Source organism: Prinia subflava, chromosome 10, assembly GCF_021018805.1.
Source record: "Prinia subflava isolate CZ2003 ecotype Zambia chromosome 10, Cam_Psub_1.2, whole genome shotgun sequence".
Lineage (NCBI taxonomy): Eukaryota > Metazoa > Chordata > Aves > Passeriformes > Cisticolidae > Prinia > Prinia subflava.
The window spans coordinates 19,022,928-19,050,819 of NC_086256.1; the positions used below are offsets into that span (position 1 = coordinate 19,022,928).

Genomic DNA, 27,892 nt, shown 5'->3' on the forward strand with positions numbered 1-27,892 from the left:
TTGGAGAAGTAACTGGTGGTGAAATTCTGCTGAAGTTTGGTTATTTTTGCTCAATGACTTTTTTTGCATAGTTAAGCAGTTCTTATTAGGTTGGTTTAGAGAACACAGCAAGCAGCAATTAAAAATACGTAATTCTTCTATTTTTCTGGGAGGTAGGTATCTGATCCCAGTAACTTACACCTACTTATATATGACGCTTTGTACAAGCAGAAAAGTTTAAATACAAACATGGCAGTCTCTATGCAGTAAGTAGCCCCAGTAGTATATATAATTTTGGATCAAAATGAACCCTTGGTATTAGCAATTCCTAAAGCTAATCCTTTGGGTTTATGTCTAATATAAATCAATGGAAATTTTATTGGCAACAGAATGTGAGTAGTTCTGAGTTTTGAACATAACTTCACCAAATGCTTTAATCAATATCCCAATACTAGTTTTTAGTTAAATGTCACAGAATTGGTTCTTATTCCAATACATGTATTGGCATTTACTTTTAATAAATACAAATTCATTTCTCAGAGAAATTAGTAAGAAGTAACTATTGATAGATTGGTGATCAATAAGGTTGCATGTGGAATTGGAAGTGGATTTTATGGATAAAAAGGGAAAGAGTGAGCAACTTTCTCCTTAAATGTGATGCAAAACCAGATGCTGCAGATGGTTATGTATGAGCGATTATTGGCTTGTCTGAGCTATTGTATTTAAAAGTCTAAGAGTTTAAAATTGAATTTAAATGGATTTTTGATATCAGGAAGTGAAAATGTAGCTTGTGGATTTTGTGACGCATCCAAAATAATGTTTTCCTTGCTACATCTCTAATGTATTTAACGGAACAGAAATCTGTACTGTTCTAATTAGATTCTTCAGGTAAGTAAAGCACTTACTTGTTGCAATGATGTATCAAAATTGGAGCTGGTGTATTGTAATAAATTTCATGTTACATTTTTGTCTTAAATCGAGGTTGAATTTGTACTTTTTGAGGGGGAAACATACCAGTCTACAGATATAGTAATCATTAGTGTAGTTCTTAAATTGTAAATAAGAGGGTTTTTTTCCTCTTTTTATTCTCCATTTTTTCATGATTCCCAAAGCAGAGGATCTATATTTTCACAAAGAAGTGCTGTAAATGAATGATGTGATGTATGCAAAGAACAAAACACTCTTCTCGTTGCAAACAAGTTTGGTCTCTTTATTTCATAACTCTGTTTGAACTGCCAGAAAAGGAATATCATAAAACACAAAAAAAGGTACACATCTCAGTCATCTATTTATTTTCTTTTCCTGTTTTTCATCAGACTAATATATGCAGCAAAGGCCAAAACCTGTTTGACTGGGATTCCTGCAGTTACCTGTTTAATCTGCAGTTAGAATTTGAATAGAAATGTAATTGTTTTCCACGTATCTCTAAATTTCTCCTTCAGAACATCCATCAGTGTCTACAAACTTGTAAAGGAGTTACAGATCAGTCATTTTTTCAATTTCAGTCTGGTTTGGAACTCCTGAGTGCAGTCCATGTACATTTCTCAGTTTCTGCTGAAGTGCCTCCTTTTCCAAGGAGGGAAGCCTTTTGCAGGAAGGCAGCGCACAGCGCGGTTCTGCTGGAGGGGCAGCACGGGGCAGTGTCACGGAAGGTTTGGGTTGGATGTGAGGAAAAGCTGCTATGATTCTATGATAATTTCATCAGCAGTAAATCTTAATTGTGTTTGAAATCATGCTGACATTCCAAAAAATGCAATAAAGCATATTCTTGTTCCCTTAAAATATTATTTTTAAAAATTTCTTTTTAAAAAAATCACAAAGGCTGATGTGAAACTGAGACAAAAAATCTACATAAAAAGTGTGCTCTAGTTTCCAACAGAAATTCATAAGTGGAAGTGTTCTTGAGAAAAGAAAAAGACAAGCCCACTGCTGAGGCTGTATGAAATACCTGCAGAACTGTCAAACATGTTTATCTTCCATGAAATAGAAGACCTGCAGCACTTCATAAGTAGTAGTCCACTCATAATTCCAGTGACCAAAGTCCTTTTGATTTAAATAGGGCTTGTTATGTGTGGAAAGTTTATTAACTGCATATGTGACCATGAAATTCTGATTACAGTGACATAAACATGTGGAACATGTGCAGGTTCTGCTACCCCTAGCTGTTAATGTGATGTTATAGAATTCATTTATTACAGCTAACTGAATATGTCCAGTAATGTTCACTGGGTTGTAATTGGAACTATTATGATGGTAATGTGTTAGGATCCACCATGGAGGGAAAGTGCTGTCTCATGTGGTTTGATATATTTATTTTTGGACACTTTTAATAAGCAGTCTGGTTCTGTTTCTTTTTTAGATCTTTATTTGATTCACTGGCCCGATGCACAAGTTCCAGGTAAAAGCAATCGAGAGGTCCGAGCTGAAACCTGGAGAGCGATGGAAGAGCTCTATGAGAAAGGTGATTTAATAACAAAGCCTATCTTAGAGGAAGGAATTAGAGTATGCTTTGGGATCAGGAAACTCACAGTGAGGGATGTTCAAAAACTTGAACAGGATGCTCGTATTCCAGGGGAATTAAGTTTCAAAAATCTCTTTGAAATTTGTAGCATTAGCAATTTGGTCCTGCTTGTAAACAATATGTTGTCAGATTTTGTCCATGAGATTAATAATGGAGTGCATTTCCATTGAGGAAACCTACTGATTCATTGAAATCTCTATGTCACCACACAACACCATTGAACACCACAGAACATCTTTGTAGTTACCTCCTCTTTAAGTATAAATTATACCAAGTTTAGTCTCCTTTAGATTTTTTTTATAATTGTATGATGCCATTTTCCAATTATCATATGTTGTGGTATTTTATAACTGCATTTGTGTCTTAAAAGTTAACAAAATAAAATGGCTAGATGAGGAACAAATTCTGAACTGCATATTCTTTGGTACTAACTTTTGGGAAGAATTTTCAAAGAATGGAACTGCTCTCTCAAGTTCAGAGAACTCACTTTGATTTTCAGTGCACAGCAAACTTCAGTTTATGTTCATAGCTATGGGAAGAGTAGACTGTAGATTTAAGAGGAGGATTTTGTTCCTGAAGCATTCAGAATTATTAGAAATTATGTGAGAGAAGATCCTGTCATGCCATTCTTGGGCCATGTGGTTCACCCTGTTTACAGCTTCAGAGAAATTCCACAAGTGGGGAGAAGACTTCTTGCATAAAGTGATGTATCCACTGACCCAGAGCTGCAGAGAGAGTGCTGGTAGCAGGGGAGTTGTACCAAGGCAGTTACAGGCTCTGTGTCACTGCAGCTTTACCAGAGCCTCTTACGCTTCAGTCCTTTGTTTACTTTTGCTGTGCCTCTGCCAACACAGAAGTAAATTATCCTTGATACATCTTTTATTGAGCATAAGGGAAGTTGATAAAGGTGTTTTCTGCCATGTAAGACATTACAACATGCAGTTTTTAAAGAAGTGACCTAGTATTTCAAAGCGTGAATAACACTTGCATCCAAAGATGGATTATTCCACAATGTTTTTCTGCTGTGAAGGTTTTTTCTGAGGAGTATTTAAGTTACTTCATGCTATTTGTGTGTAGATATGCCATCCTAATTTGCTGCAAACAGGTTGTATTTTCCACATTCTATAGTTATTCCTATCCTATGGGATTTAGTCTGCTTTCTTGTGCATCTTTGTGATCCTTTCTGTCTTACAGGATTCTTCTTTCTCTGTATCTTCCTAATGCAAAAGACTGTGAGCAATTCAGTGGTCTTTTAACAAGTCACTGGAAATACTATTGCTGTTCTCACAAATAGAGGGGAATATTACTTTTCATTTTTTCCCTATGCATGATACCTCTTTAAAGACATCTCATGCTAGATTTATTTTTCCTGTGGTTGCATTTCTTCAATGTTTTTTTCAATTTCCATGTTGCTACTGTCAGTCTTTTTCTGAATTTAAGCATTCTGTACACTCATGATTCATTTAGCTGAGGATAAAATTTCCAGCTCTGGTTGTTGAAATTACCTCAGATCATTTACAGGGGAAGGAAAATTGAATGGTCTGGTTGAGTCAAGTGCCTTAGAGCCTTAACTTCCACACTTCTGTTTTAGGGGATCCAGACTCTGGATGTCCTGACCATAACTATGTGTTCCTAAAATGACACACAGATGTTAACCACTCTGGAGTTGGAAATGCAATGATTCCTGAGCAAAACTTTAAATAATTTGTTTGCCTAGTTAACCACTCGACTTTCCACTGAAGACTCAGCACTTGCTGCATATCTTTGTGACTTGCTATGTGTTATGTGAGCAACATGGTAGCCTTGGTTTGAATTGAATGGAGGATTTGGTTAAAATCCTTACTTGAGGAAAATAATAAAATCTTCATTGATTAGGGGAAGAAATTACAAGTTCTGTGAACAAGGGAGTTCTTTGTCTTCTCTGAACTTGACATTAGTTCAGGTAGTCATTGGTTCAGTTTTTTGGAAATGTTTTTTTCTGAAAGTTATAAACGAAATGCTTCATCTTCAAAGATTGACATTTTAAACAAATAATTTACTTCTGCAGTCAATTCAAAAAGGTAATATTGAAATGATTCAGTTTGGTAGTGGGTTTAGTAGCTGGCTGTGTCCATCCTGAAGAGCATCTGAAAGTGCAGAGGCAATAACCACTGTCCTCTGTAGAAAGCAAATTGGTGTTGTGGAACTGTCTGCAAGAGTCGTGCAAGATGGTTAAAAGATGTCAGTATTGACCTAAATCTTTGATCTGGCTGAAGTTACCAAGAATTTCTTTATTCACTTCTCTGTATTCACAGGTAGTTTGAATGCAGGTATCTGTAAATCTCATTCTTCAGTTTAAATCCAGGCTAGTATTTACTCTGCAAAATTCCACCTGCCTGGGGTAGGAAACATTTTTTAAAGTAATGTAAATTATTAATTATCAATTATTATTATTAGCAATTACACTAGTAGGAGAGTAAATTAACTGTTAGTACTCAAGACTGTAAAAGTCTTTAATGGGATTTTTTAGAAAAGATTATATAAATTTTTAGATTGGTCACACTGGTCAAAAGTTGACACAAGCAAAATACAAACTCCATCTATATTCATAGCTCTGAGAGAATTTATTTAAAGTTATGTCTACAAAGATTGGTTCAGGTTCATCTGAGAGGCCACACAGGGCTGCTGTAACACGACTTGCAGGGCTCTGGCCTCAGGTGTCTTCCCTCCCAGCTGCCTGAGGAGAGACAGAGCTTCTGAGTCTCTGCCCAGTCCAGGTCAGTGTGCACTAATTTGTAAGATCATGTCCCCAAATAATATAAACTTTGTGCAACAAACTTTTGAAAATCTGAATATTTGTCAGAATTATTAAATATTTTAGGAAGCAGAAAACTTGCATAAAGAATTAAACAAAACTCACACTATCTTGAGTCTTTCATAAACTCCCAAGTACCTCTGGCTATAGAGGATTTATTGTTTGCAGGCTTGTTGCTATTTGAAGGCAGCAGGTGCCAATGAACTTGGTGTGGAATTGGTTTATGTTCTTTCCTTGAGATGTATGGGCATCCTTAAGTTTACTGTTTCTTAATCCATAGTTGCTTAGTAATGCTTCTTATATGTACTGCTAATGCAGGTTTGGAGTTGAGCTGTAACATGAGAATATTATCATAAATACAAAGTAGTAGTTTCAAGTGATGAGAGACATCCTTTGCTATCACTGAAAAATCCCCTCTCTGGCTTACCACTGTTCCTGTATTTCATCAAAAGGGATTTGAGGTTAGCGTTTTGTGAAAGACTCTTTTGTCTTGAAATGATGTAAACTGGAATTATGAACGATTTAAAATGAGAATCTGAGCAGTGTTTGTTGGCGATCTGGTTACCCTCTCCAGCTGATTGCTCACCGTACTGGAGTTTTGGGCTGCACTGCTTGGATCCAGCATGCTTTGGAAACTAAATGGAATGTGGTTATGCCCCAAGGCTGGAGTCTCAAGAGCGTTTGAAAGAAGGTTTCATGTTTTAGCACTCTCCCCTGCGCTTGAATCCCCTGTTCAACTGCCTAAGGCAACTGAGCAGCTATCTCAAGATCGAACTTCAGCTTAAAAGCAATTTCCCAGACTCCTCAGGGATGCCATAACAGAGAGGAGAGCATGCCCAAAAACACTCCTAGGGATTCAAAAGCCAGTGTTGTCTTTTACTGTAATAGTGTGACATATTACAGTAATTATCTGTGTTAAAATAACACACCCTGGAAGTTTTACTTTCTTCAGGTGTTTTAATCCCTCTGAATTGCATGTGGAACATGGTCCTGTGTCTTTCTGGTTTGCCCTTGAGCTAGAGAGTCTTTGGCCAAACATACTGCTCTTTTTTTCCTGGCTAAATCCTTCAGTAGTTTCTTAGAGTCCATTAAATGTTCTACTGGCATCTTTCCCTCTTTAACCTGAAATTTATATATTTATACCCTCTATCTTATCTTTGCTCCACAGGAAAGACTATACTTTTAGTTTGTTTTTGTACTATTCCTATTGTATAGACGGAGCCAAGTCATTAAGTTTGCTGGTTTCCATTAATATCTTTCCAGAGAAAAATGTGATAGAGTTCTGGTCAGCAAAGGTAGATAGATATTTATGGTGGTATCCAAACCTGTAGCAGTTGTATCATTCCATACCATGAATCAGACAAATTTTATGCACATTTCCCCAAATCATACAGAAAGTGTTGGAGTGCTTATTTCTCCTAGTGATGAATTACAACACTGCTTTATTCACGAGACCTTCATGTGCTGATTAAGAAAGAATTCAGTGCAGAGATTTCTGTTTTGTCTTACAGTCTGGTGTCTTCTATATGTCTTCAGACCTGGGATTTGCATGCAGTTAGGCCTGACCTTGCTTCCAGAGGGAATTGTGCCAACTCTTACAGTAGCTCAGTACCTCGGGGATCAGAATTCTGCACCTGGTCTTGGTATTCAGCCCCAGTGATCAGAAGATTTTTTAATGAACAACCTCATGAGGAGCTTCTACTGATCAGCTATTGCAACTCCTTCATGTTGAGAGTTAAGAACAAGTGAATGGCAAAGGAGAATTATTTTCTTTACTGGTTTTCGAATTTTAGGAGGTACCTTGAAAGTATAAAATAAAGGATTTGGAATGGAATTCAGGATAGTGGTTACCTGCGCTAAAAACTGCCATTAAAATGTCCTGTGTGATTTCTGATAGACCAAACTGATAGCTCTCCATTCATAGCAGAAAAGATCTTGTTGCTAAACTGACTTCTGCTAGCTCAGGAAAACATAGTTTTAATAATCAGTTCATTTAAATGCTGTTAAATTCTTCTTTATTGTTGTTATCTTCCCTGACTTGTTAATCTGCTCCAGTTTGATTGGAGCTGTTTCACAGGAGCCAGATGACTCAGGTCACAGTCAGAGTTAAGAAGACTCTATCTGTACTACAGTGCTGAGAGACAGAAAATTCTAGACCTCTGTCCAATAGCCTACATTTGTGTTTTCCTTTAAAGAGTTATGGGATAAACAGTGCTGAGGGAGAAGGGAGGAAAAAATTCTAAAACTTGGTCAGTGCAACATTTGTGCATAATAACTGGTTATTTCTGTTGTAGCAGCTGAAATCAACTAGAATACTTGTAATATCAAGGCTGTGGTTTAAATTTTTGTGGTCTCAAAATTGTCCTTTTGTGGAATTATCTTCTCCAGTACCTCAGAACAGAGGCCAGGCTGCCTACAGGATCCATTCCAAGATACATACATTGAGTCATATATTCCCTTGAGAGCTGCAGCATTCCTCTGTAGGCATTTATTGGCTGGCAGATGAAAGCAGGGTGGCAGACTCCTCTGACATGGGGAACAGTTGCTGTATGTGCTCACTGTAATTGGGCTGTTCCTAGCAAAGTGACCCTTTCCATAAGCAATGTCTTTGATGACCTTGACTTTGGCATTGTGGCTAGCCCATCATCTCAGCAAGCTTTTCATACACACATGCACATGATTACTTGTCCCTCATCTAAAAATTCTGGGAAGAATGAGGGCTTGCAGCCAGGGCTTTTGCCTGAAGTTGGCGAGAGCAGTACTGTGGTGGTGGTTGTGGGTTCAGATCCCACTAGAGCTCACTGCCATTTTACAAAAACTGTTTGCTTATCTTCTTAATGTTTAGCAGAGCAGCTTATGCTGACATGAAATATTCTTACTTGCCTTGAAAATTCCTTGATGTGTCTTGACATACGTTTTTGTTATGATTATGTGTGTGATTTGAAGAATCTCATAAAGTAACAGAAATCGTTTAGCCCAGTAATTAAAGCCATGTATGCTTTCTTCTTGAAAAAAAGTTGGGTTTCTTTGATTCCAGGTGAGAGAAGATATCTAACCAACCTTAGTATTCTTACCATCTTCATTGTTAGGTGTCGACCAGTTCAGTCATCATATTTTCTTCCTCCATTTTCTCTCTGTTCTTAAAAGTAGGAGGGCAAAAGGTTCAGTGAACCAAATACAGTTTTTGTGCAGGTGGCACAAATTTCTAGCACATCCTTTGCTAGGTGGCATATTCTGCTTTAAGCCTATACAATGAACACCTGACAATTCAAACTGTTGTGTCACAGCTTCACAAAACATTTACCTCAAGTGTATTTATGGTGGTAGAAGTCATATGTGAATGTGTGTTCATAAGCTGCACTGCAGTTTTAATAAGCAAAAGCATGTCACTTGCCTAGAAACAGTTCTTTTTCATGTTCATAATATTCTGTCTGCGTAAATGAGGATGCCTTGTGGGTTGTTATTATGAGAAGCACAGTTGAGTGATGTGTTTTTATGGGGGGTGGTTGCAGATTGGGGAGGATTTTGGTTTTGCACCACACCCTTTTCATCAGATAAGACAGCAATAAAGACATAGATAAAAAATTGCACACATTTGTGTTAAAGAGCATAAAGAAACCGTCATAATTTTAGTATCTTATTTAAAAATAAGTTACCATAGAAAAGATTATTTTGGTGCAGATGTAAAAGTGAGAATGAATCTAAACTTGCATTAACATCTGTGCTCATTTGTTTTGCTCATTTTTCTTTCTTATTGTCAAGGACTTCATGGGTCATTTTAAGTGTAAAAATAAACCTTCAGGAGACCTTGTTTCATGACTTACTGTAGTGTATGGTTTATACCTTTTCTGCTAGCAAGTGAATTCTTTTTGTCAAAACTGTAAATAAGCAAGCTAAATAAAAAGGTTTAAAGCAAGGTTCAGCAAAGGTTCAGAGCTGTGTACCCCTATAGATGTGCCAAGAGATCACAGTGTGAATACAAGAACTCTTGTGAAAAAGGCAATGTTGAAATATCTTTCAAAGGAAAGTCCTTGTCCAAAATAACTTTTTTTCTCAATAAATAATGTACATGATTTGTGGAAAAGGCATAATTTATCTGTTTTGCATATGTTGAAGTAAAAGCCTTAGATTCTTAACTCTTTTAAATCAGTATTGATTCATTAGCATCAGTTAGGTTGCTGTTATTCATACCACTTGGGAATCATTATCTTTTCTGATAAGTCCAAAAAGTATTCCAGTTCAGGAAAATGTGCCATCATAGTTATAGGGGAAAGAAACTATTTAGAATCTTACCTATATGCAGTCTGTAATACCTCCAAAGTGCTACTTTGAGGGGTACATATTCTGTTAGCCTCTGGGCATGTAGCTGAGTTGCTGATAATTTTGATCACATTTTCATGTCACAGTGGGTGTGGCATTATTATTATGGGTATGGTGGGATTGATTTTGTCCCATGTAGTGGATTGGGTTTTTTAATCTGGTCTGGTTTGTAATGTCAAAGGATGAGGCTAAAAAGGATAAAAAATACGTCAACATAACTGAAATAACATTGCATTGAAGTAGTGAGAATGAGCAGCCAGGGTCAGAGACAGTGTGCATTAAGCCAGTTGTGGAAACTGCTTGCATTGGGTTTTCAGTCAGGAGTTAACCACTGGACTCCTACTGATGCCTGCTCTCCTGTTGTCCTCACTGTTTATCATGGTTCACAGGTGATGTGTAGCAGGTGTAATGGTCACAGAATTGCAGACAAGCACCTGTGCTGTGGCAGAGAATAGACTAAAAAGAAGTCCTTTGGAGGAGGAAGTATGATCTGTTTATTTGCAGTTTTGCCACAGCCTTCCTGTGTGTCTCAGGGACCGGCACTTGGCCTTCTGGTGTCTGTGTGTTTTAGGCAGTGTGGTGGGAACATGTGTTATTTCATAGATCTTGTAGTTAATCCCTCATTGATTCTGTCTAAGAGTAGTCTGCTTTTTTATCAAGGCTTTGGCTTTCAGTCTGCATGTGGGGCACTCTCAGCCTACAGCTTTGATTCAGCAAGTTATGCTGAAATCAAATCTTGCACGGTTTCTGTGAGTACTGCAATTTACACCCAGCATCCGTATCAGAGAGAATGTGGCCCTTTCCAACCTGTGCAACCTTTGTTAATAAAAATACACTGACTGCAGTTGACCTCTTGTGAAATGTAGATCCATTTCTGTGTTTATTCTGTGGCCTGAATAGAAGATATAACAGAATGGGCACTGTTCACTCAACGTGGGAATTCTCCCTTGCTCTGACTCATGTAGAGCAGCAGGGAGGGGGAGGAAAATGGGCTCCACAACCCCGGTATCCAGTTTTGTGATTTACAAAATCTTTTCCATCTGAACTTTGTATATTTAATATTCCAGAGGGTATTTAGAAGTTTGATAAAGTCGTTAGTAGTGCTGGAGAAAGATAAGGCTCACTATTGTACTAAAACAGTGTTGTGGTGCCAAGACAGTATATTTATGCTTTTCTATTGCAAGACTAACAGTGCCCATTAAACTTTGTAGAATTTGGTATTATACAGGGTAAAGATAAAAACAGCCACTCATTCTCTAAGTTGCAATACAAAATACTTTAAGCTGAATACTGAACTATATTGCAAACCAGTCCATTAGCATGATGTAGTGCTTCACAGTAGCTGGGAGAAACACAGTGTGGTGAAATTACCAATGTGATGGGGGCCAAGATTTTTTTGTGTAGAATAGGAAAGATCCTGACTTTTTTCCCCATTATAGTCAACTGTTATTTTGCCCATATGTTTTCTGATGTGTTTTGCAGGGTATCATGATAGACTTTCAAAGCTGGATGAAATTTTCTGTTCCAGCATCGTGGTCAGTCAGTTTTTAGCATGCATAAAAGAACCAGTGTTCCTACGTTTTTCTTTCAGCCTGTGAAGTCAGAGTCGCAAGGAACAGAACAAAGCCTCTGAAGATATAACAGGAGCCTTTGGGAGCTAATGGGGAATGGCAAACTCTTTGTTTATTGCACCTGGCACTTTCTCAAAATCTGCCTCATAGGGACCAGACCAATCATTTCCTCAAGCAGATAAGGAGGATGCTTTCTCTCCCTGAGTCAAAGCTCTGTGAGTTTGTAAATAAGACAGGAAAAATGTATATTTTAAGGGTACTTTCTAGAGGGATTATAGCTAATATATTGCAAATTTTTATCTCAGGAAACCTGAACTTCAGGACTAGTTAAAATGGTTAAGATAAAAAGAAGTATGGACTTTAAAACCACCTGCAATCACAACAGCTGTAACATGTATTTTGCCTGAATTGTCTGAAATGAGATTTTTAAGCATTCTAAACAGGTATTAAATTGGGAAAAAAAAAAAAAAAAAAAGCCTGCCCCCATTTCCGCCCCTATTTTCAAGAGCATTCTGGTGTCTTTGAGACCCATGGCAGGAGCTCTGGGGAATTTACCTCTGTTGGTGCTCCACGAGAGAGAAATATAAGGAAATGTGTCCCATGCATCTCCCAGGTTGTTTCAGGGCAGTGAGTCAGGACCATTTTACACAAGCTGCTCAATATGCAGGTTTTTTATTTCTACTGTTGATATGATTTCATGGATCTTGGTTGATAGACATAGTGGCATGTGTTAATCTGTCAGATTGAGCCCAGGAGCTAACCAAACCTTCTGTTTCTTATCCATCTTTCCTTAAATCTTCATTCTTAAGAATTAATCCAGAAGATGTAAATGTGGAAATAATTCTGTATAATCTTCTTCTTAAAGCCAGTCTTTTTGAGATTTGGACAATGCAAAGAAACTGTGTTAATCTTCCATCAGGCAAATGGAAGCAATTCTCTAGAGTAGAATCCATTGACTGATTGTTCAAATTTAAGCTCTGTTTTCCAGTGCTTTGAATTCATGTTTCCACCATGCACTGAAGTAAGATTTTTTAAGACAGACTGTGCAATTATTATTTTTTTGTATTTTATATTGTAATTTAATGCAAAAGTCAAAACATTGTAACTGTCATATATTAAACTGTAACTAACAGCAAAGCAATGGATTTGAAATGAAGGGTTCTAACTTCACCCAAACCAAATATGTGTATTTAATGGAAGTGAAATGTTTTAAGTGTATACCCTTTAAAAAAAGTTCCTTAAAAAACAATCCCTGAAGAAAATACTGGTTCTATAAAAACATTGAAGTTCTAATCATTTCTCTGTTTTCTGGGAAAATGTTTACTTCCTTGGCAGTTTTGAATGACACTTTCTCTGTGGGACATCACTCTAAACACATAAATGCTATAATACTGGTTTTAGCAGGAATGGCTCAGATGATTTTAATGCAAAACATAACTGACCTGAAATTTTCTTGATGGGAAATTTAACACGATGGAACAGACTTCAAAGTCTCCTGTGAGAAATAGGCTGGAAGCAAAACATCTTAGAGTATACTGTAGGAGGAAAAATGGAAGCTTTTTGTGGAAATGTACTATTTCATGTCTGTGACTGAATTTTGTTTTATTTCAACCTGAAATGAAAGCTTTATTCTTCAAGGGCAATAATGGCATGTTTTTTGTAACTCCTTAGCTTTCAACAATAGTGTATAATATTTTGGTTCACCATTGTGTTAAAACCGTGTTTTTCTGACTGCTGTGGCATAATGATTTATTAGTGTTGACACTCCAGGGTTGTTTGTCTAAAGCTCAGCTTTTACTCCTTCTGGCAGATTACATACAAATTATGTAAATCACTATCGTGCAGGTTTTAACCTAATTATATTATACATCTTGAACAATGAAAATTTCTCTAAGGGAAAGATGTCTGGCATTTTAGTTGTTAATATATTTTTTCTTCTTTTGGAATTCTACAAAAGAAGCCACATTAAAAAGTGATAGTGTGTGTGCAGGGTTTTTTTGCTGCAGTTTATGCTTTAGCTTATGCTGCTAAAATATGTGAAAGCTGATTTTATTTTTTTTTTAGGACTTTAACAATCTGTTTATACAAATTAGCAGTAAACTGTAACTTCACTTACAGAATTTCATAGAGGATTAGGAAAATGTAATTTCTTCTTTTGTAAATAGATACACACATGTCTATGCATTTTATAGAATTGGTCTGCTCAAATAAATACTGGATTAACAGCAGTGATCAGACATCTGTATTCACACACACAGACAGACCTTCCATCTGTGGCGTTACAAACTGAAATGCAGCTCCAGTCAATCCAAAGTTCACTATTGGAGGAATTAGTCTGAGCCACGGTCCACAGAGTGCACAAGGAGCCCAAGGAGACCCTCCCAGCCTGGCCCCAGCTGCCTCCCCTGCCAGCCGTGCTGAGCAAAGCAGAGGGACCAAACCATCCCAGACGAGTCAGGGCTCAGGGGTGCTGACAGGCCAAGACTGGGAGTTGGCCTTTATCATATCTGAGGTTTGAAGGAAGACATCTGATTTCTGGCCTCTCAGCTCTTCATTTGTACACATGCAAGTACATTTGAGATTTATTTTAAAAATAGCCTTCATATCACCTAGGTCCCATTTGACTTTATTTGCTTGTCAAGAGCTGAGAAATCTAGCCACAATTTTAAGCTTCATGCTTCTTGCTAGATACTGCTCATTAAATGGAAGATTTTACACTGAGTTTTCCATAACATCTTGCAATAACCTAATAGAAAATAGGCAGTGTGACATGGTTTATTTGGGCCGCATGTCCTTGGGTTGTATTGCTGACACCTTATTAGTCTTCAGCAAGTGTTCCACTTTCCTTTAGTTTTGGCAAGCTGCTTGGAACACCATTTCCTTCTTTTCATTCTGGTGGAGTCCAATTGTTCTTTGCTTATACTACATTAGCCTTTCCCAGAATTTAGCCTAGGGTTTTTATACACTGGGGAGTTTCCAGTGTGTTTAGATTATAAAGTGATTTCCTAATGTGACTGTGACAGAACCACGCTTCCAGATAACACTGTCAAACTAGATTTCAGGGCTGCTTTTCTGTGTTTCTTTGCGGTATTTTGCTCTACATGAGTGATGTGAAAAATAATCATGAAAGTGATATTTTTCAAATCCACCCAAGTAGTTAGGATTGTCCCAAAACTTGTTCTGTTTTTGTTTAGGTTTGTGTAAATCAATTGGAGTAAGCAATTTTCTTATCAGCCATCTTGAGCAACTAAAGGAGGACTGTGTGATTACTCTACATGTTAATCAGGTGAGTGGATACATGTATTTAAAGGATCTGGGTTTGGGTTTTTCCTTTGGTTCTTTGGTTAGCAATGTCCTCCCCACTCCTATGCATGAAAGGCTACACCCAAACTATTTCCTTAGTCATACAATTTCTTTTTTTACTTCTATTTGTGAAGTGAAAACTGTTCAGGAAGATGACCCGAAGAGTAGGGAAGTCCTTCCTCATATTTCTCCCACCCAGTTTTGCCCAGTCTGCTTGTTTGAGTCTTGGTACAAGATACAAACAAATGATCCCTGTGACAGTTTTTTGATGATAAAACAGTTTAGAAATTAAATTCAAAAATCACAGAACATTTAGGATCTTCAGAGTGAACCAGTTTTTGGAAAGCCTGTGTTCAAATACTTTTGTACTTCCTGTAAGCAACACTGAAAGCCTCAGTTAATTGCATCTCCGTGTAAGGGTGCCCTTCCCTTGCTCCCCTCTCATTTCCTATTCCAGCGAAATTCAGGGAACTCCTCATGTAGGCAGGTGCTGTGACAGCCCTGGCAGAATGTTTTTGCTGCCCTAGGCAGATCTGGGATGGCCACCTACGTCCCGGCAGGCTGCCAGGGCACTCGACAAATGTTCCCTTGTTGCAGGTTTGTGCCTACAGCTGTGCTGGAAGTTCGTGCTCCCATTCCCTCCAGCTCCTGCCAGAGAAAGTGTGTGTGTGCTGACAGGGATGTGGGAACGGCAGTGGATGGAGTGCAGGCACATGCTTTTCCCCTTTGTACAGGTGGCCAGCATTTCTGGCAGCTGGTTATGGTTTCATGTCATTAACAGCCATAAAAATGTTGCTCAGAGTGTGACTGTCACAACCAAATAACTCTGATTTTAGCTGTCCACTGTAGTAAAGGTTACTAAAGGACAATTAATGTTAAGTTAGCATAAAACCATGTAAAATATTTAAATTCACTTATTCAAAATAAATCATTGAAAAACAGGTTAAAGTGGGTATGTTGATGACTGTTTAATAATTGATGAATTTACCAAGGTTCAAGAAATACCCATCTGCAAAGACTTACTAGAGTTTGGCATGAATTGTTGCTGCCTGTTAAATAATAGTAGCTTTTCAGTGTTCTACTAAATCACTGGAAGGAAAAAACCAGTGATTTTGTTTTGAAATTTCCCCTTATCCACAGTGTCAAAATGTTACCAGTCTTTTTCAGTGGTGTTCATAGAGACAAGCTGCTTCTTGGTGCTATTTGAAAAAACTCTTTTTCTGAGGCTAAAAAAGAGGAGACAAAAAGTTGAGGTGGTGGTGATGCTGAGGGGTAGGAGAGGGCCCCTGCTAGTCATTTCTTTGAGGTGCTACACAGCATCATTCTGAATTGAAAACAAAAACCAACAATGAATTACCCATACCATTGCCAAATGCTCCACCTTAAACGGTTTTGTTATAGCATTAATTTATGCTTTTTTAGAGTTAAAGGAATTTTATAAACCATACTTCAAAAAAGTATGTATTCTGTTTCTTGCCTAGTGTTGGAGAGTGACTGAGTCTGACGGTAAGATCACTTAAGTACCATCAAATAAATAATGAATTTTGTAATTCAAATTGGGATTGGAAATGCTGTACTGAGTTCTTATTTCACTGTCCACAATTTATAATACAGTTTTTTCACTACATTTATGCATAAAATAGTGTACTGTTTCAATGGACTTACTAAATATAAAACATTTGCATATAGTCATTCTATACAAAGTCTAAATATTGACGAAACAAGTGGAGGAAAAATACTTCCCTTTTAGAATTCAGGGTGTTCTTACAATTACAACAGTCCCCTTGTGATCTTAAAATTGAAAGTCATGGTTTTTTTCAGTGAAGAGGAGAAAGTAGGAAGGCAAAAAAACTAAGCAATACTTCTGTTTTACAAACCAACTTTTAAGTAATGCCTTTCTTCTCAGTTCCTGGGAAAAAACCAGTATCATCATGTCTTTTAAAGCAGTAGGAAAGGCTTGTCTTTTCGAGAATATGGTACTGCCAAGTTATTTATTAATGAGCAAACACCTTTAAAATTTTGATATACTATTTAAAGTACTGGTAAACACTGTAAAATCACGGTACTTTATTCTAGCATCATGTAGAGCGAAACGTAGAAACTAGAAGTTCCAGTTTTGTGTGCCAGAGTTTTGTAATTGACTTGGCAGTAGGAAGTTTGGATTTATGCTCAAAGAAATCTTTGAAGTCTCTCTGAAGGCTCAGAGCCGTGTCACTCATTATGGGAAAAAACATATTTTAAGTATTTAATAAATATATATGTTTCATTTACTAAAGTGATGCACTGAACCCAAATATAAACTGTTCCTCTGCGAATTCGGTGTAGGAATGTTCATCAATATTTTTCCAGTCCTGGAGAAGTGTGAATTACTGTGTAATGACCTCAGAGAGACTTGGTTACGTTGTTGATATTGCCATTGAGCTCTATTGTGTAAATTTGTACAAGGTGGAAATGCATATGAGATATTAGAAAACAATCCCTTTGTACATAAACTCACTTAAACTGTTCCTCTACACAGAAAATATTCATAGGCTTGTATTTCAGTTCCATAAAGAGAAAAATTGAAAGACAGCATTCCCACTGAGAAAATTACTGAATTCCAGATGTGCAGAACCTTTATCAGGTGAAAAGGACCACAGCAGGGTGGAAAGAGTAAGGCCTCTGTGCACCTTCAGCTGAGGTACGACTTTCTAGGGCCGTGTGTCAGGGCTGTTATTAGACTCAACTTCTCCCCATTTGCTATGGCTGTTGTAAAAGATCAGTGCTTTTGTTGGAGATCCCCTGTGGCTGAGCAAGTAGCAGCTGAGAAGTTCTGTCATGTGAACTGCAAACTGTTCTATTAAACAGATGCCAGGTTTTACACACCAATCAATCAGGGTAGAGTTCCACAAAACATCAAGGTCTTCCTCAGAAAAGATCAAGATCTTCCTCTGCCGTCACATGACAGACAGCCCTGCCTGAGAGAAGTCTAGTGATGAAAATAGCAAGGGTGGGGCAAGACGGGAAGCAAGAATTGTTATTTTGAGGGGAAGCAAATGTTAACCACTCACCTTATGCTGCTTGTCGCTCGGGATCCTAGTGCCTTGCATTCAGATGCTGCTAGACCCTTCCAGAATATTTTAATTTAAAAAAAATAAATTCAAAAATGCTTATTTTATTTGATGTGTTTGATTATTTTAGTAATATAGTTAAGGAGAAAAATACTTGCTTCTACCAACACAAAACTGCATGTGTCAAAATTCAGTTCACAAAATTTGGGTGTGTCTAGATACAGTGAAAGGCACAAAATATGATCTTTTCAGGTGGGAAGTAGCTGTTGCTGTGTATTCTGCTTGTGAAGCAAGCAGGTGATATCTCAGCATACTGCTCTTGATTTAAACATTTCTGGTGTAACCTGGAACTGTGCTGCCTGGAATCTTACTAGACCAGCAGGTCAATTCTACTTTTTATTTAGTTTACAGTTTAATTAGTAATAAATGCTGAATAAGTCACATGATGCCATAGAGGCGCTGCAGATATTTCAGCATTTGATCCTAAATACATCATTCTATATATAATATTTTCTGAGCTACATTATTTGCTATACTTACTGTAAAGAACATCTGCTAAAATTGCTTGTTACTCTTGTAAAAACCCAGTAATACACCCTGCTTGCTCTTTTGTTTCTCCCCTCGTAGTTTTGCGCACATACAATGAGACTATTTCATGTCCAGCTCAGGTGCAAACAAGTGAATAACTGTATGACCTAAGCACTGCTCTTACACATATAAACATGAAATACAAAGGGTACTCAAAGGTCAAGAAACATCAAAGGTTGAAGACATGGATGTCTGCTGCTTGAACCTTGTTCCCGAGTCCACCTAGTAATTTAGATCATAGCAGCGTTAGGCTGACTCAGCCCAGCCTTCCAGGGGCACAGTTTTTTTCTTAGCTCATGTTGAATGACTGCCAGCCTATTGTTCCTGACTATTGTTGTCTGAAAAGACAACATGTACTAAAGATGAGAAACAGGAAATGTTCATTTGTCCTCTCTGAGGCAGGAGAAATTTTCCAGATTCCATGTATTGAGGTAATTGCTCAAAGAGTATTTTTCTTCAAAATGCGTAAGAGTTCAATCCCTGGAACAGTGCTGATGACTAGTCACAAAAATACATCACATGATTTTGTATTTTTATAAGAAAATACTACCCACTTTCATCTAAATGCAGAGTAATGTATGCTTCTTACCATAAATATACTGTGAAATACTTATTTAAATAACTTACTAAGGACCATTACAGAGTTTCTTTCCTGGCTTTAGCTATGTGCCAGAATATGTTTCTCCTCTGAGATCATTACTGTCCAATAACTTCTTTTTCCTTTTGCTCCCAACAACTGTGTCTTTTTAGCTTATTACTTTTCCTCTTTTAACTGGTTCTTGGCAAATTGTGATCTTCCTTCCTACAAAGGGTCTCCTTCACACATCACTCCTCAGCATGATTGCTTCCCTGCACAAGCTGATGGTGACACCACACAAAGAATACAGGACTTGCCATGTGCAATCCATGCCAGCAGGATTTGCTTCCAAGCTCAGGTCCTCACCCTCAGCAAATTGCTCTGGTTGGTCACTTGCAAACCCAGCCCCTGCTCAGCCCCCTCCCTCGCTGGGCAATTCAAAGATGATTAGAAAGAGTCATTAGTAAAGAAACAGAAAGGACATAGATTTGGAGAAGAGAAAGTAGTCTCAAACCACCAATAAAAATGACCTGATGCTGACTTCCACTGTGCATTTGTAAATATTTCTTAAAAACAGAGTAATAGTGAAAGTCCAGCTGCAGGTCAGGCAGGCAACTGAAACTACCTTGTTTCTGAGGAAAACATAAAATACTGTTGTGCCAATTACTGGTAAAATACATGATTAATACCCTTAATGTATCTTCTAAAACCAATACTTTACATCTACTTCCCAGAAGCAGTGACTTCACACATATTCTATTTTAAAACAAGAGAAAAATTATTTTCATTTTTATTGATGTTTTCTACAAAAGGTACTCTAAGGGTTTTTACTGAAAGTTTATTTCCATTTATCTAAGGTTGAATACCACCCTTTCCAAAGACCTCAGGAGCTGGTTGATTATTGTAGGAGCAGAGATATTGTTTTTGAAGGCTACTGTCCTTTAGCCAAAGGTGAGGCGCTCACTCATCCCACCATCATTGAGCTGGCAAAGAAGTATGGCAGAACTCCAGCACAGATTTGCATACGCTGGAGCATACAGGTAATGGAGGGTGGTAATAAAAACGTGTCTCCTTTCTCAGGAAAAACATGCAAATAGTTTGGGGTTGTGCATCAAACCAGAATTTATACAGAAGATATTTCTGCTTTCAGTATGCTGATACTGTGTGAACTGATAGTTGTACTGGGAATTTAGAATGTAGTACACAAATCATGCCAGTATTTCAAATATTAATTATTTAAAATTATCTGGTTGTAGAGAATAAGAGCCACCAACAAGAGATGTTTCCAAAGTAAATGTTACAAGCAGTATCCCTCATCATTCTACTTATGTCACTCAATACAAAGTACTAAGTAGTGAAATAATGTATTGAGTTGATATACACCATGTAATGTATTGGAAATCAACACAATGTATATAACTGCAGTTGCAAATGGCATAGAGAAATGGCAGTGTCCCCCAGAAAATGAAATTAAAGCCTCAGAAAATGTGAGGAATTTCTTGTAATGGTTTGAAGATAGATAATTTTCTTCAAATCTGCAGATTTTAGTGATAAGAAACATGATTCTTTTCAGAATGGGATTGTCACTATTCCAAAGTCAACGAAGGCAGAACGGATAGAGGAAAACTGCAAGGTAAGATCTGGTTATGCACTCAAGTCTGACTAAGAGCCGAGTAAGTGGTTAAGATAAATTAAAAGTTTTAATATTTTGGTTTGCCTTCCCATTTTCCTTCCCAGTTTTATACCGGGGTAACTCAGTCAAAATTGGCAAATGGTATTACCATGAAATGACCACAATGTAGGAAAAAACTTGAATTCACAAATATCAGAAAAAATCTGGAGAGCTAATAACTGTGTATAAAGAAAAATCCATAGAAGACCTTTTGTAGTTGGTTTTTGTAATTAATTTATTACTCGTCTGGTTGTAGAACATCCTAATCTGATTATGGTTGTGTTCTTTTTGTGATAATGGAAGGAGTTTGCATGCTATGCATAACAGCTCATGAAAGCTTTAAAACTCACTTGGGGGTAACTTCAACATAAAGACCTTCCAAGGAAATCACAGTCCTGCAAGAGCTGACTCTTCCCCTACCTTCTCCTTCTACTCAATGTGCAGAAAAGCTTCCAGCATGAAGGGGCTGGACAAAGAAAAGTGGGAATGAATGAGAATTGGCAGTGTGATTCTGCCCCCACACCTTTTTTAAATTTCCTTTTCATATCAAATATTTCTAATTCATTACTTGCTTTGTCTCTCCATTTCTCTAATCTGAAAATGTTCTTTCTTTAGGGTAGGCAAAACCACAGCTTATTTCCAAAAATATCACAGGGTTATGAAGTGCTATGGCAAATCTGAAAGAAACTTCTCCCAGAAGAAGAAGTTTGCACGAAGACAGGAAACTTCTGTCTGCTATTTTTATCTGTGTGTGTGTGGAGGTGTGAATCAATATACATGTAATGAGGATTTCTGCTGGTGGCCATGCCTGTTTATACAGCTCCTTCCTTGACTGTTTATTCTGACATACACACTGCCTTCTGTGGTACAAGCACAGCTGCTTGTGGTACTGTATTGGGAACCATATCAGAGAACAAAAGCAGTTTAAAAATCCTTCCTTATACTTTTATTTTCCCTGATAATGTTTTAAATCCAGATTAATTTCACTTTTTACAGAGTTTATTCTATGGCACCACGAATTAATTTCACACAACTGAGGGAATGTATTATATCCAAACTTAAAACACTTAAGATTGAGAGAGGAAAGAACTGGCACAGTCATTGAGTGTTGTTTATCACATCTCCCTTCTTTTTCTTTCCCTCATGTTTCTGTGTTGGCCTGAGTCTCTACAACTTCTGGTCAAGTTGGTCCTCATTAAACCCTCAGTATGTAATAGGGTTTCTAGTTCTCTGACTGGTCCTGGTTTAAGCTTAAAAGGCTTGAGAGAGCACTGAGATTTGACTACAAGGATCATTCCAGAAGAGTGGTTGCTGGATAATGCACGATGGGAGGAGCTCATTTGGCTACAGTTCAGGCTCCACAGAAGCTTTTTATTGAGCACAGAGGAGCCCTGACCAAGAGAACAGAAGCAGCTTCCTGATGATAATGTCTCAATAGGACACCTGCTAAGAAAGCACTGCCACCATCGTTCACATGGCAGGTGTGGCCACAGGAGAAGGTAGTGGCTCTGGGAACCTGTGTTTGAAGACAGGTGATTGCTTTCAAGTTTGAGTTAGTACTGAGGCACCAGAGTACTCTTTCTGTATTTAGCTGATTTGTGAGAGTTTTGTCAGACTGGAGTCATAGAAAAGACAGACACAGTCTTTGGTTTGTTAGCTTTGTGAATGTCCTGATAGCTTGTAAAAATTCTCATTGTCTAAAGTTCTGAGAAGGACAACTGTAACACTCTAAACTGCACATTGGGATGTAAGTGAAATACTGAGCTCATTCTTCCAATGAGATTGCTGTCAGGGTATTCCTATACCTACCTCTGGCAGTGACAATAGAGAGTGCTGTCAAAAGCAGCGTTGATACTACCCTTGTCTTGGATCCTTGCCTGAGGCCAGAGTGCTACAAAACCATCTTAACAGTCTGCAAATAAAAATGAGTCACTAAAGGAGCAAAAGACCCAATGGAGCCTGTCAGCTTGATGGAATATTTTTCTATGACAAAATATAAGAATATTCAGAAGGAAAAAAGAAATAAAAAATTTGGCCTCGAATTTAAATAAATCTTGGTCAGTTAAACACTACAGTATATATCAGGTTATTGATACTCTCTGTGTTCACAATGTTAACTATATGTGCATTCCCACAGGTGTTTGATTTTACAATAGCAGAAGATGATGTTGAAATTCTGAATGGAATGCATGATGGGAGACATGTTTCCTGGGATCCAAGTTTTATTGTGTGAATCAAGGTTTGAGGTTTTTTTCGCTTCTTCAGGGATCAGTGGGTCACACCATGTAATTTCAATTCACAGAAGGTTACAGTAAAAACTAATCAGGATAGTGATGTCTACTATTAATGATTACTGATTTGAAATCCTTAACTTTGGCAACAGACAAAAGATATTTTGGGGGGTAGGTTTTTTGTACAACCCTCAAGGAGATTTTATATGTCCATCTCAAATGCTGTTCCTCAGTTCACTGAAGTCCATTCAGACTTCTGTTTATACCTCAGAACCTCCATCAGGCTGTTTAATTCAAATGAGGAGATACTCCTTGAAAAATGTAGGGCAAACGTGCTACCTGCTAGTGTGCAATGTAGGTGTTGGGTATGAAATAATTTTTCAAGTGCTTTGTTAGAGAAATATAATATAGGAAGAAGAAAAAGCTGCATGAAAAAAAAATGTTAAGGCCATTATCATAGCAGTATTTATGTTGTACAATATACTGCAAATCTCCATCAAAAATATAACCTCATTGTAATACACAGTATCTGAGCATCACCAAAAAAGTTTTATGCATATCACAGCATTAGTATGGCAGTGACTCAGAGAGTTCTGTGCATATAGTTGCTGTCCTGTAGATAAACCAAAGTAGAAATCTTTCCAGACAAGTCAATGTACAAATAAACTATTTGCATGGCCAACAGGTGAGCAGCAAGCTCCAAGAGCCAAAAAGACATCTTTGTTATTACTTACTGGAAATTGGGATGAGTTTTTTGTAGCTTTTTGTGAGAATTAGTTTAGCTTTCATTTTGGGCTTGTTCAGGAAATCCCATTAAGAGACTCTACTGTTCCTCAGATTTTCTTATAAAATAGGTATCTCTATAGAGAGATGCATATGGATATATGTAGCTCACAGATCTGTTTTGAGAAATATGCCTGCAGAACCTATTGGCTTAGTATTCAACTTGCAGTTGCATTGGTTTGGTATTTTAGGAGTTCCTGTGTCTAGAAAGGTATGGAAAATCTGATTAAGATTTATATTGTGTGTGGACTTCCTGAGGCAGTTTTCCCAGTGCTGTTCTGCTTTACTCATATTGTGAAACAAAGCTCCTTAGCTTATTATCAAGAAGTGACTTACAGCAATCACATATTCTAGCCTGCATTGTTTGTCCTCAAAGTGTAGGGCTTCCATACAGCTTGGCTAAAATCCAGACAAATTTGCCTTTTGGATAACAGCTACTCAGAATTATTGTTTTTTCTGGTAAACTTGTCCACAAAAATTTGTCTAGATTCGCCTCTAGAATAATTTCTATGAAAAACAAGATACTGTATGAAATGCTGTTCACTAATACCTGCACAATGTGTTGTTCTGAGGAATATACACAATTTCCAGAGCAAGGTTATGTCCCAGTTTCAAGCATGGCCTGCAGTCTGGGGTCTCCAGTACCTGCGAATGCCACTTCAGGTGGCTAAGAACAGCTCTGTACCTGGCCCAGCTGTTGTGATGAGGGGTTCAATAGTTCCAAACAGTAAGGCTCATTTATAAAACAAATGTCATTTTTAGGTGTGGATTTTTGTTTTTTTGGTTTTTTTTTTTTTTAGCTTTTGCATAAAACTGTGTCAATGACTAAGTGAAAGTTGGAAAGATTGTCCAGAAATAAACCTTTCTACCACTGGCTATCAGCTAATACTGCTTTTGAAGAGTCACTTTCTAGAACAGTGCCTTAGCAATATGAAAAAAAAATTCAAACTGTGCTGTTGAGGGACTCCTTGCTTTGCAGTATATCTGAATTAATAAAACAAGGACTAGAAGTGAGTCATGTTCCTGATACTCCCTAAATATGGCTTTTGGCTATGATGACTTTCTAACAGTTTACAAAACACAAGTTGGAGTTTCACCTTTAGTTCTCTCTAAAGAAACAGACATCACATCAACATACTGCTTCCAACATGAATGATGTGTCAAAGGAACCAAATCTTTATGGAGGTTAGCCAATTCTAGCTCCAGTATTTCCAGAACAGGGTCAGTTAGGACTAACTACATGGCTAGAGCTCCATGCTCATTTGAACACTTCTGGGTTTTTGCACTTGATTCTGACTGATCACCTCCCTGTTCTGGGCTAATTGGAATTCAACAAGATTTTCTTGCTAATGCCCCACATAGATGACCTTAGACTAGTGTGAGAATGGCTTTGAATTCAGTAATGTATTTCAGTGTTCTTTCTGTCCAAGAGATTTGACAATGTTTTTGGTATCTGCACCTGCTTTTGCAAGGAAGGCCAGGTACTATTTTCTCAGTCTAGGTCATGGTGTCTAAGCAGTTCAGTGAGTAATGAGAGGAATAATCAGAAATAGTATTACTAAAAAAGCACTCTTCTTAAGTAGCTGTGGCAAGTTCCAGTTTTAATCTGATACTTTTCTAATTACATTCTGGGCTTTGTTGTTTGTTCAGGACTTTTTTCTGTGGTGGGGTTTTTTTCATTATTATTTTGTAATCTTTCCTATAATTTTCATTGCTGCCAATTAGTGCCTTTAGAGCTACAGAAGAGTTTAATTTTAGCTATGTACTAAGTGAGGTGTAATTTGAGACGATGCAAGATTTTAAGTGCTGGGACCGAGCTGACCCAAGCTATCTCTCTCCCAGGTGTGATGAGCAGTTTTGCACATTGTGCCTCGCTAATAACCATTGTTTTCTGCTAGAAGCTATAATTGCCCAAGGGACTGAAACCCTGTTATCTCCTGTGGCCTTGGGACAGATCACTGAAGCCTCTTCCTTTGGCTCTGGTATTCACCAGTTTTATATCATGTTTGTTAATTTAGAATCACTGAGCAAGTTCTCTTTGACTTTTGGTGAGGTTGCAGAAGGAAACACACCATTGGTGGATTCATATTTTATGCTCCTAGCTACAATTAAGCTGCCATTACTCTGGCAGTAATAATTTTCTTTTTAAGGAAGGGCTGCTGAAGAATAAGTCCACATCACCTCATCTAAATGAACCTTTCTAAAACACTCTCAACATTGATCAAAGAAATAAGACAACTCAGAAGAAATTGGCAAGTGAATACTAACGAGATTTAGGAGTAATAGGGAGGAGCGATTTATAGTAAGAGACGCAGAACACAGAAAACCGAAAGGGTGTAAAAGTGCTGGACATACAAAACCAGAGAGTTTATTTCTTTTTTCTTTTTCTTCTTTGGTCAGTTAGCCTAGAGGTACTAATTTTTTAAGATTTTAAACTCAAAATTTATCCCTTAAGTGAATTCTTGGAATTATATGCATATTCTTCTGCAGGGTTGAAATTCTTTCTCTTGTTCTTATTTCTGTAAAACAAACTTCCCCTAGAGAGTAAAATTTGTTCACCTTTCTACAGTGACCCTTTTTAAGATACATCAGTGCATCCATTTCATCTGTGTAACCCATCAGTTTGCCAATAGGATTGGGGAATAGAGCAGAAAACTGAAGGCACTTTTTCTTCCCTGTGATTATGTCATTTATGGTAGTGACTGATTGGGACACTCCTTTTCAGTTGAGATAAACCATTACTTAAAATAAGGTGCAATTTATCAGTGCTATCTACCTAAATGCAGTCAGCTGCCTTTCCAGGAGCTCTGTGACTCCTAATGGAAGGAAACTCTTGAAACAAATAAGGAAAAGAAAAATATAAACTAGAAGTCAGTGGAAAGGATGAGGCCATTTTCTGTGCAGCCAAGTAGCTTCCTGCCTGACTCTGAGTAGCTCCTTCTCCTAATTTTCTTGCTTCTTTCTGGTTTTCATCTCATATGTTACTGGAGATGAAGGCACCTAAGAATGTTTCATTGGAAAATAATAGAAATGGGTTTTTAAAGTGAATATTCAGATTTTTTTATAATCAGGCTGCAGAAGTGTTTCTATCACACCTGCCCCCCCACATAACTTCCAATGCATTATTTTCTGAGTAGCATGTGTAATACTGGTAAGTTCACAAATCTACTAGGCTAAGGCAACTGCATAATATTCACACCTCTGTGGTTAACCCATGCTTTTGAAAATGGGGGTAAAGGTGGTGTAGCTCTTGCTGCTACTGATTGAATCCAAGGCAGTTAACTCTTTCCACATTGCCATACCCCTCCCAAAGCTTTGAAGCTCACCTCTCACTATTATGCATTGGGTACAAACAAGAGATAAGCCAACCTCCTGAGAATTTTTTGTGTTGCTGCGTTGGGAGACTTTTTCTGTACCTAGTTTTTTAACTTTCTGCAACCTCCAGTAAGATATCTTCACACTCTAAAGAAAATGTTGAATATGTGCACTGTGTTTTGCAGTGTTGAGAGGTGGATCCTGTGTAAGGCACTGGAGGCGCTGCTCCAAGGAGCACTGCAGGGACGGATTGTAGCAGATGGCATCCTGTGCCCAGGAGGAATGTCTGAGATGCTGATAGGGGCTTGGCCAGCAGTGCCCTTTCAGGAACATTCTGTAGCTGACCTATGATTATTATATATTATTATATATTATTAGTAGGAAGTTCAAGAGTATATGAGCAGTTTTATCATCCTGTTAATGATTGCTCCATATATTAAAGTGTGTTACAGTTTTGGGTACAATGATATCCATGCAAACTATTGCGTGTCACTTTCTCAGCTACTTAAATTCCTTCCCTTCAGACGTGAGCTTTTCCTAATAATATATTCAGCTTAGTGAGCTAAAAATAAAGTACAGATTCTCACAAAAATGAATATAGTAAACTTTTAAAAATTGTCTTTTAAAACAAAAAAGGCCATTTAATTAATATTATTTATCAAGAACTTAAAACCAGACCATCTAAGTTATAAAATACTAATACTGAAAAAATGTGTGCTTTAGTCTTTGCAATGTTCTCGTGACTGCTTTTTTTTTTCTCCAAACCAGGTTTTTGATTCTAACCTGAGGAAAGAAGCTACGAAGTTTTTTAACACTGTGAATATCAACAGAAAATTAATTCATCTAACCTATTCCCTGTGGAAAGAATAATTTAAGCCCAGATTGTTCCAAACTGGAAAAGTGATGTAACTGAAACAATAATTAATTTTAAACTGAACAATAAGTCTGAATCATTCTCATAGGTACTCATTATACTCAAGAATCAATATAAATGGTTTGTATTTACTCTTATGTTAACAAATTAATAAAATAATTTAATTTACTCTTCGTAGCTTTCTTACAGATACAGAAGTACTTTCATCATCTTCTCTGCCCTCTTGGAACTTTCTGGTACAGTCTCCCAGTATGGGTTGTTATCTCACAATAGTATAATTTTCTTCTGCCTGCATGCACTTCATTTAAGGTGTC

At 37.5% G+C, this 27,892-nt stretch overlaps 1 protein-coding gene across 1 annotated transcript; it reads left to right on the top strand.

Moving 5' to 3' along the window:
- Nucleotides 1–11,260: 11,260 nt before the first annotated feature.
- LOC134555720 (uncharacterized oxidoreductase YtbE-like) lies at nt 11,261–27,747 on the top strand. The gene is made up of 6 exons (XM_063407628.1): nt 11,261–11,400; nt 14,380–14,471; nt 19,561–19,743; nt 20,277–20,336; nt 22,513–22,614; nt 27,473–27,747. The coding sequence occupies exons 1-5, from the start codon at nt 11,373–11,375 to the stop codon at nt 22,606–22,608; spliced, it is 459 nt and encodes a 152-aa protein (XP_063263698.1). The 5' UTR covers nt 11,261–11,372; the 3' UTR covers nt 22,609–22,614; nt 27,473–27,747.
- Nucleotides 27,748–27,892: the final 145 nt, after the last annotated feature.

Excerpts from the sequence above, each read along its gene's own strand:
- LOC134555720 (XM_063407628.1), top strand. The coding sequence starts at position 11,373 with ATGCTTTCTCTCCCTGAGTCAAAGCTCT. Across the intron at positions 14,472-19,560 it reads TTACTCTACATGTTAATCAG|GTTGAATACCACCCTTTCCA; the intron begins GTGAGTGGATAC and ends CATTTATCTAAG. Across the intron at positions 20,337-22,512 it reads GGATAGAGGAAAACTGCAAG|GTGTTTGATTTTACAATAGC; the intron begins GTAAGATCTGGT and ends GCATTCCCACAG.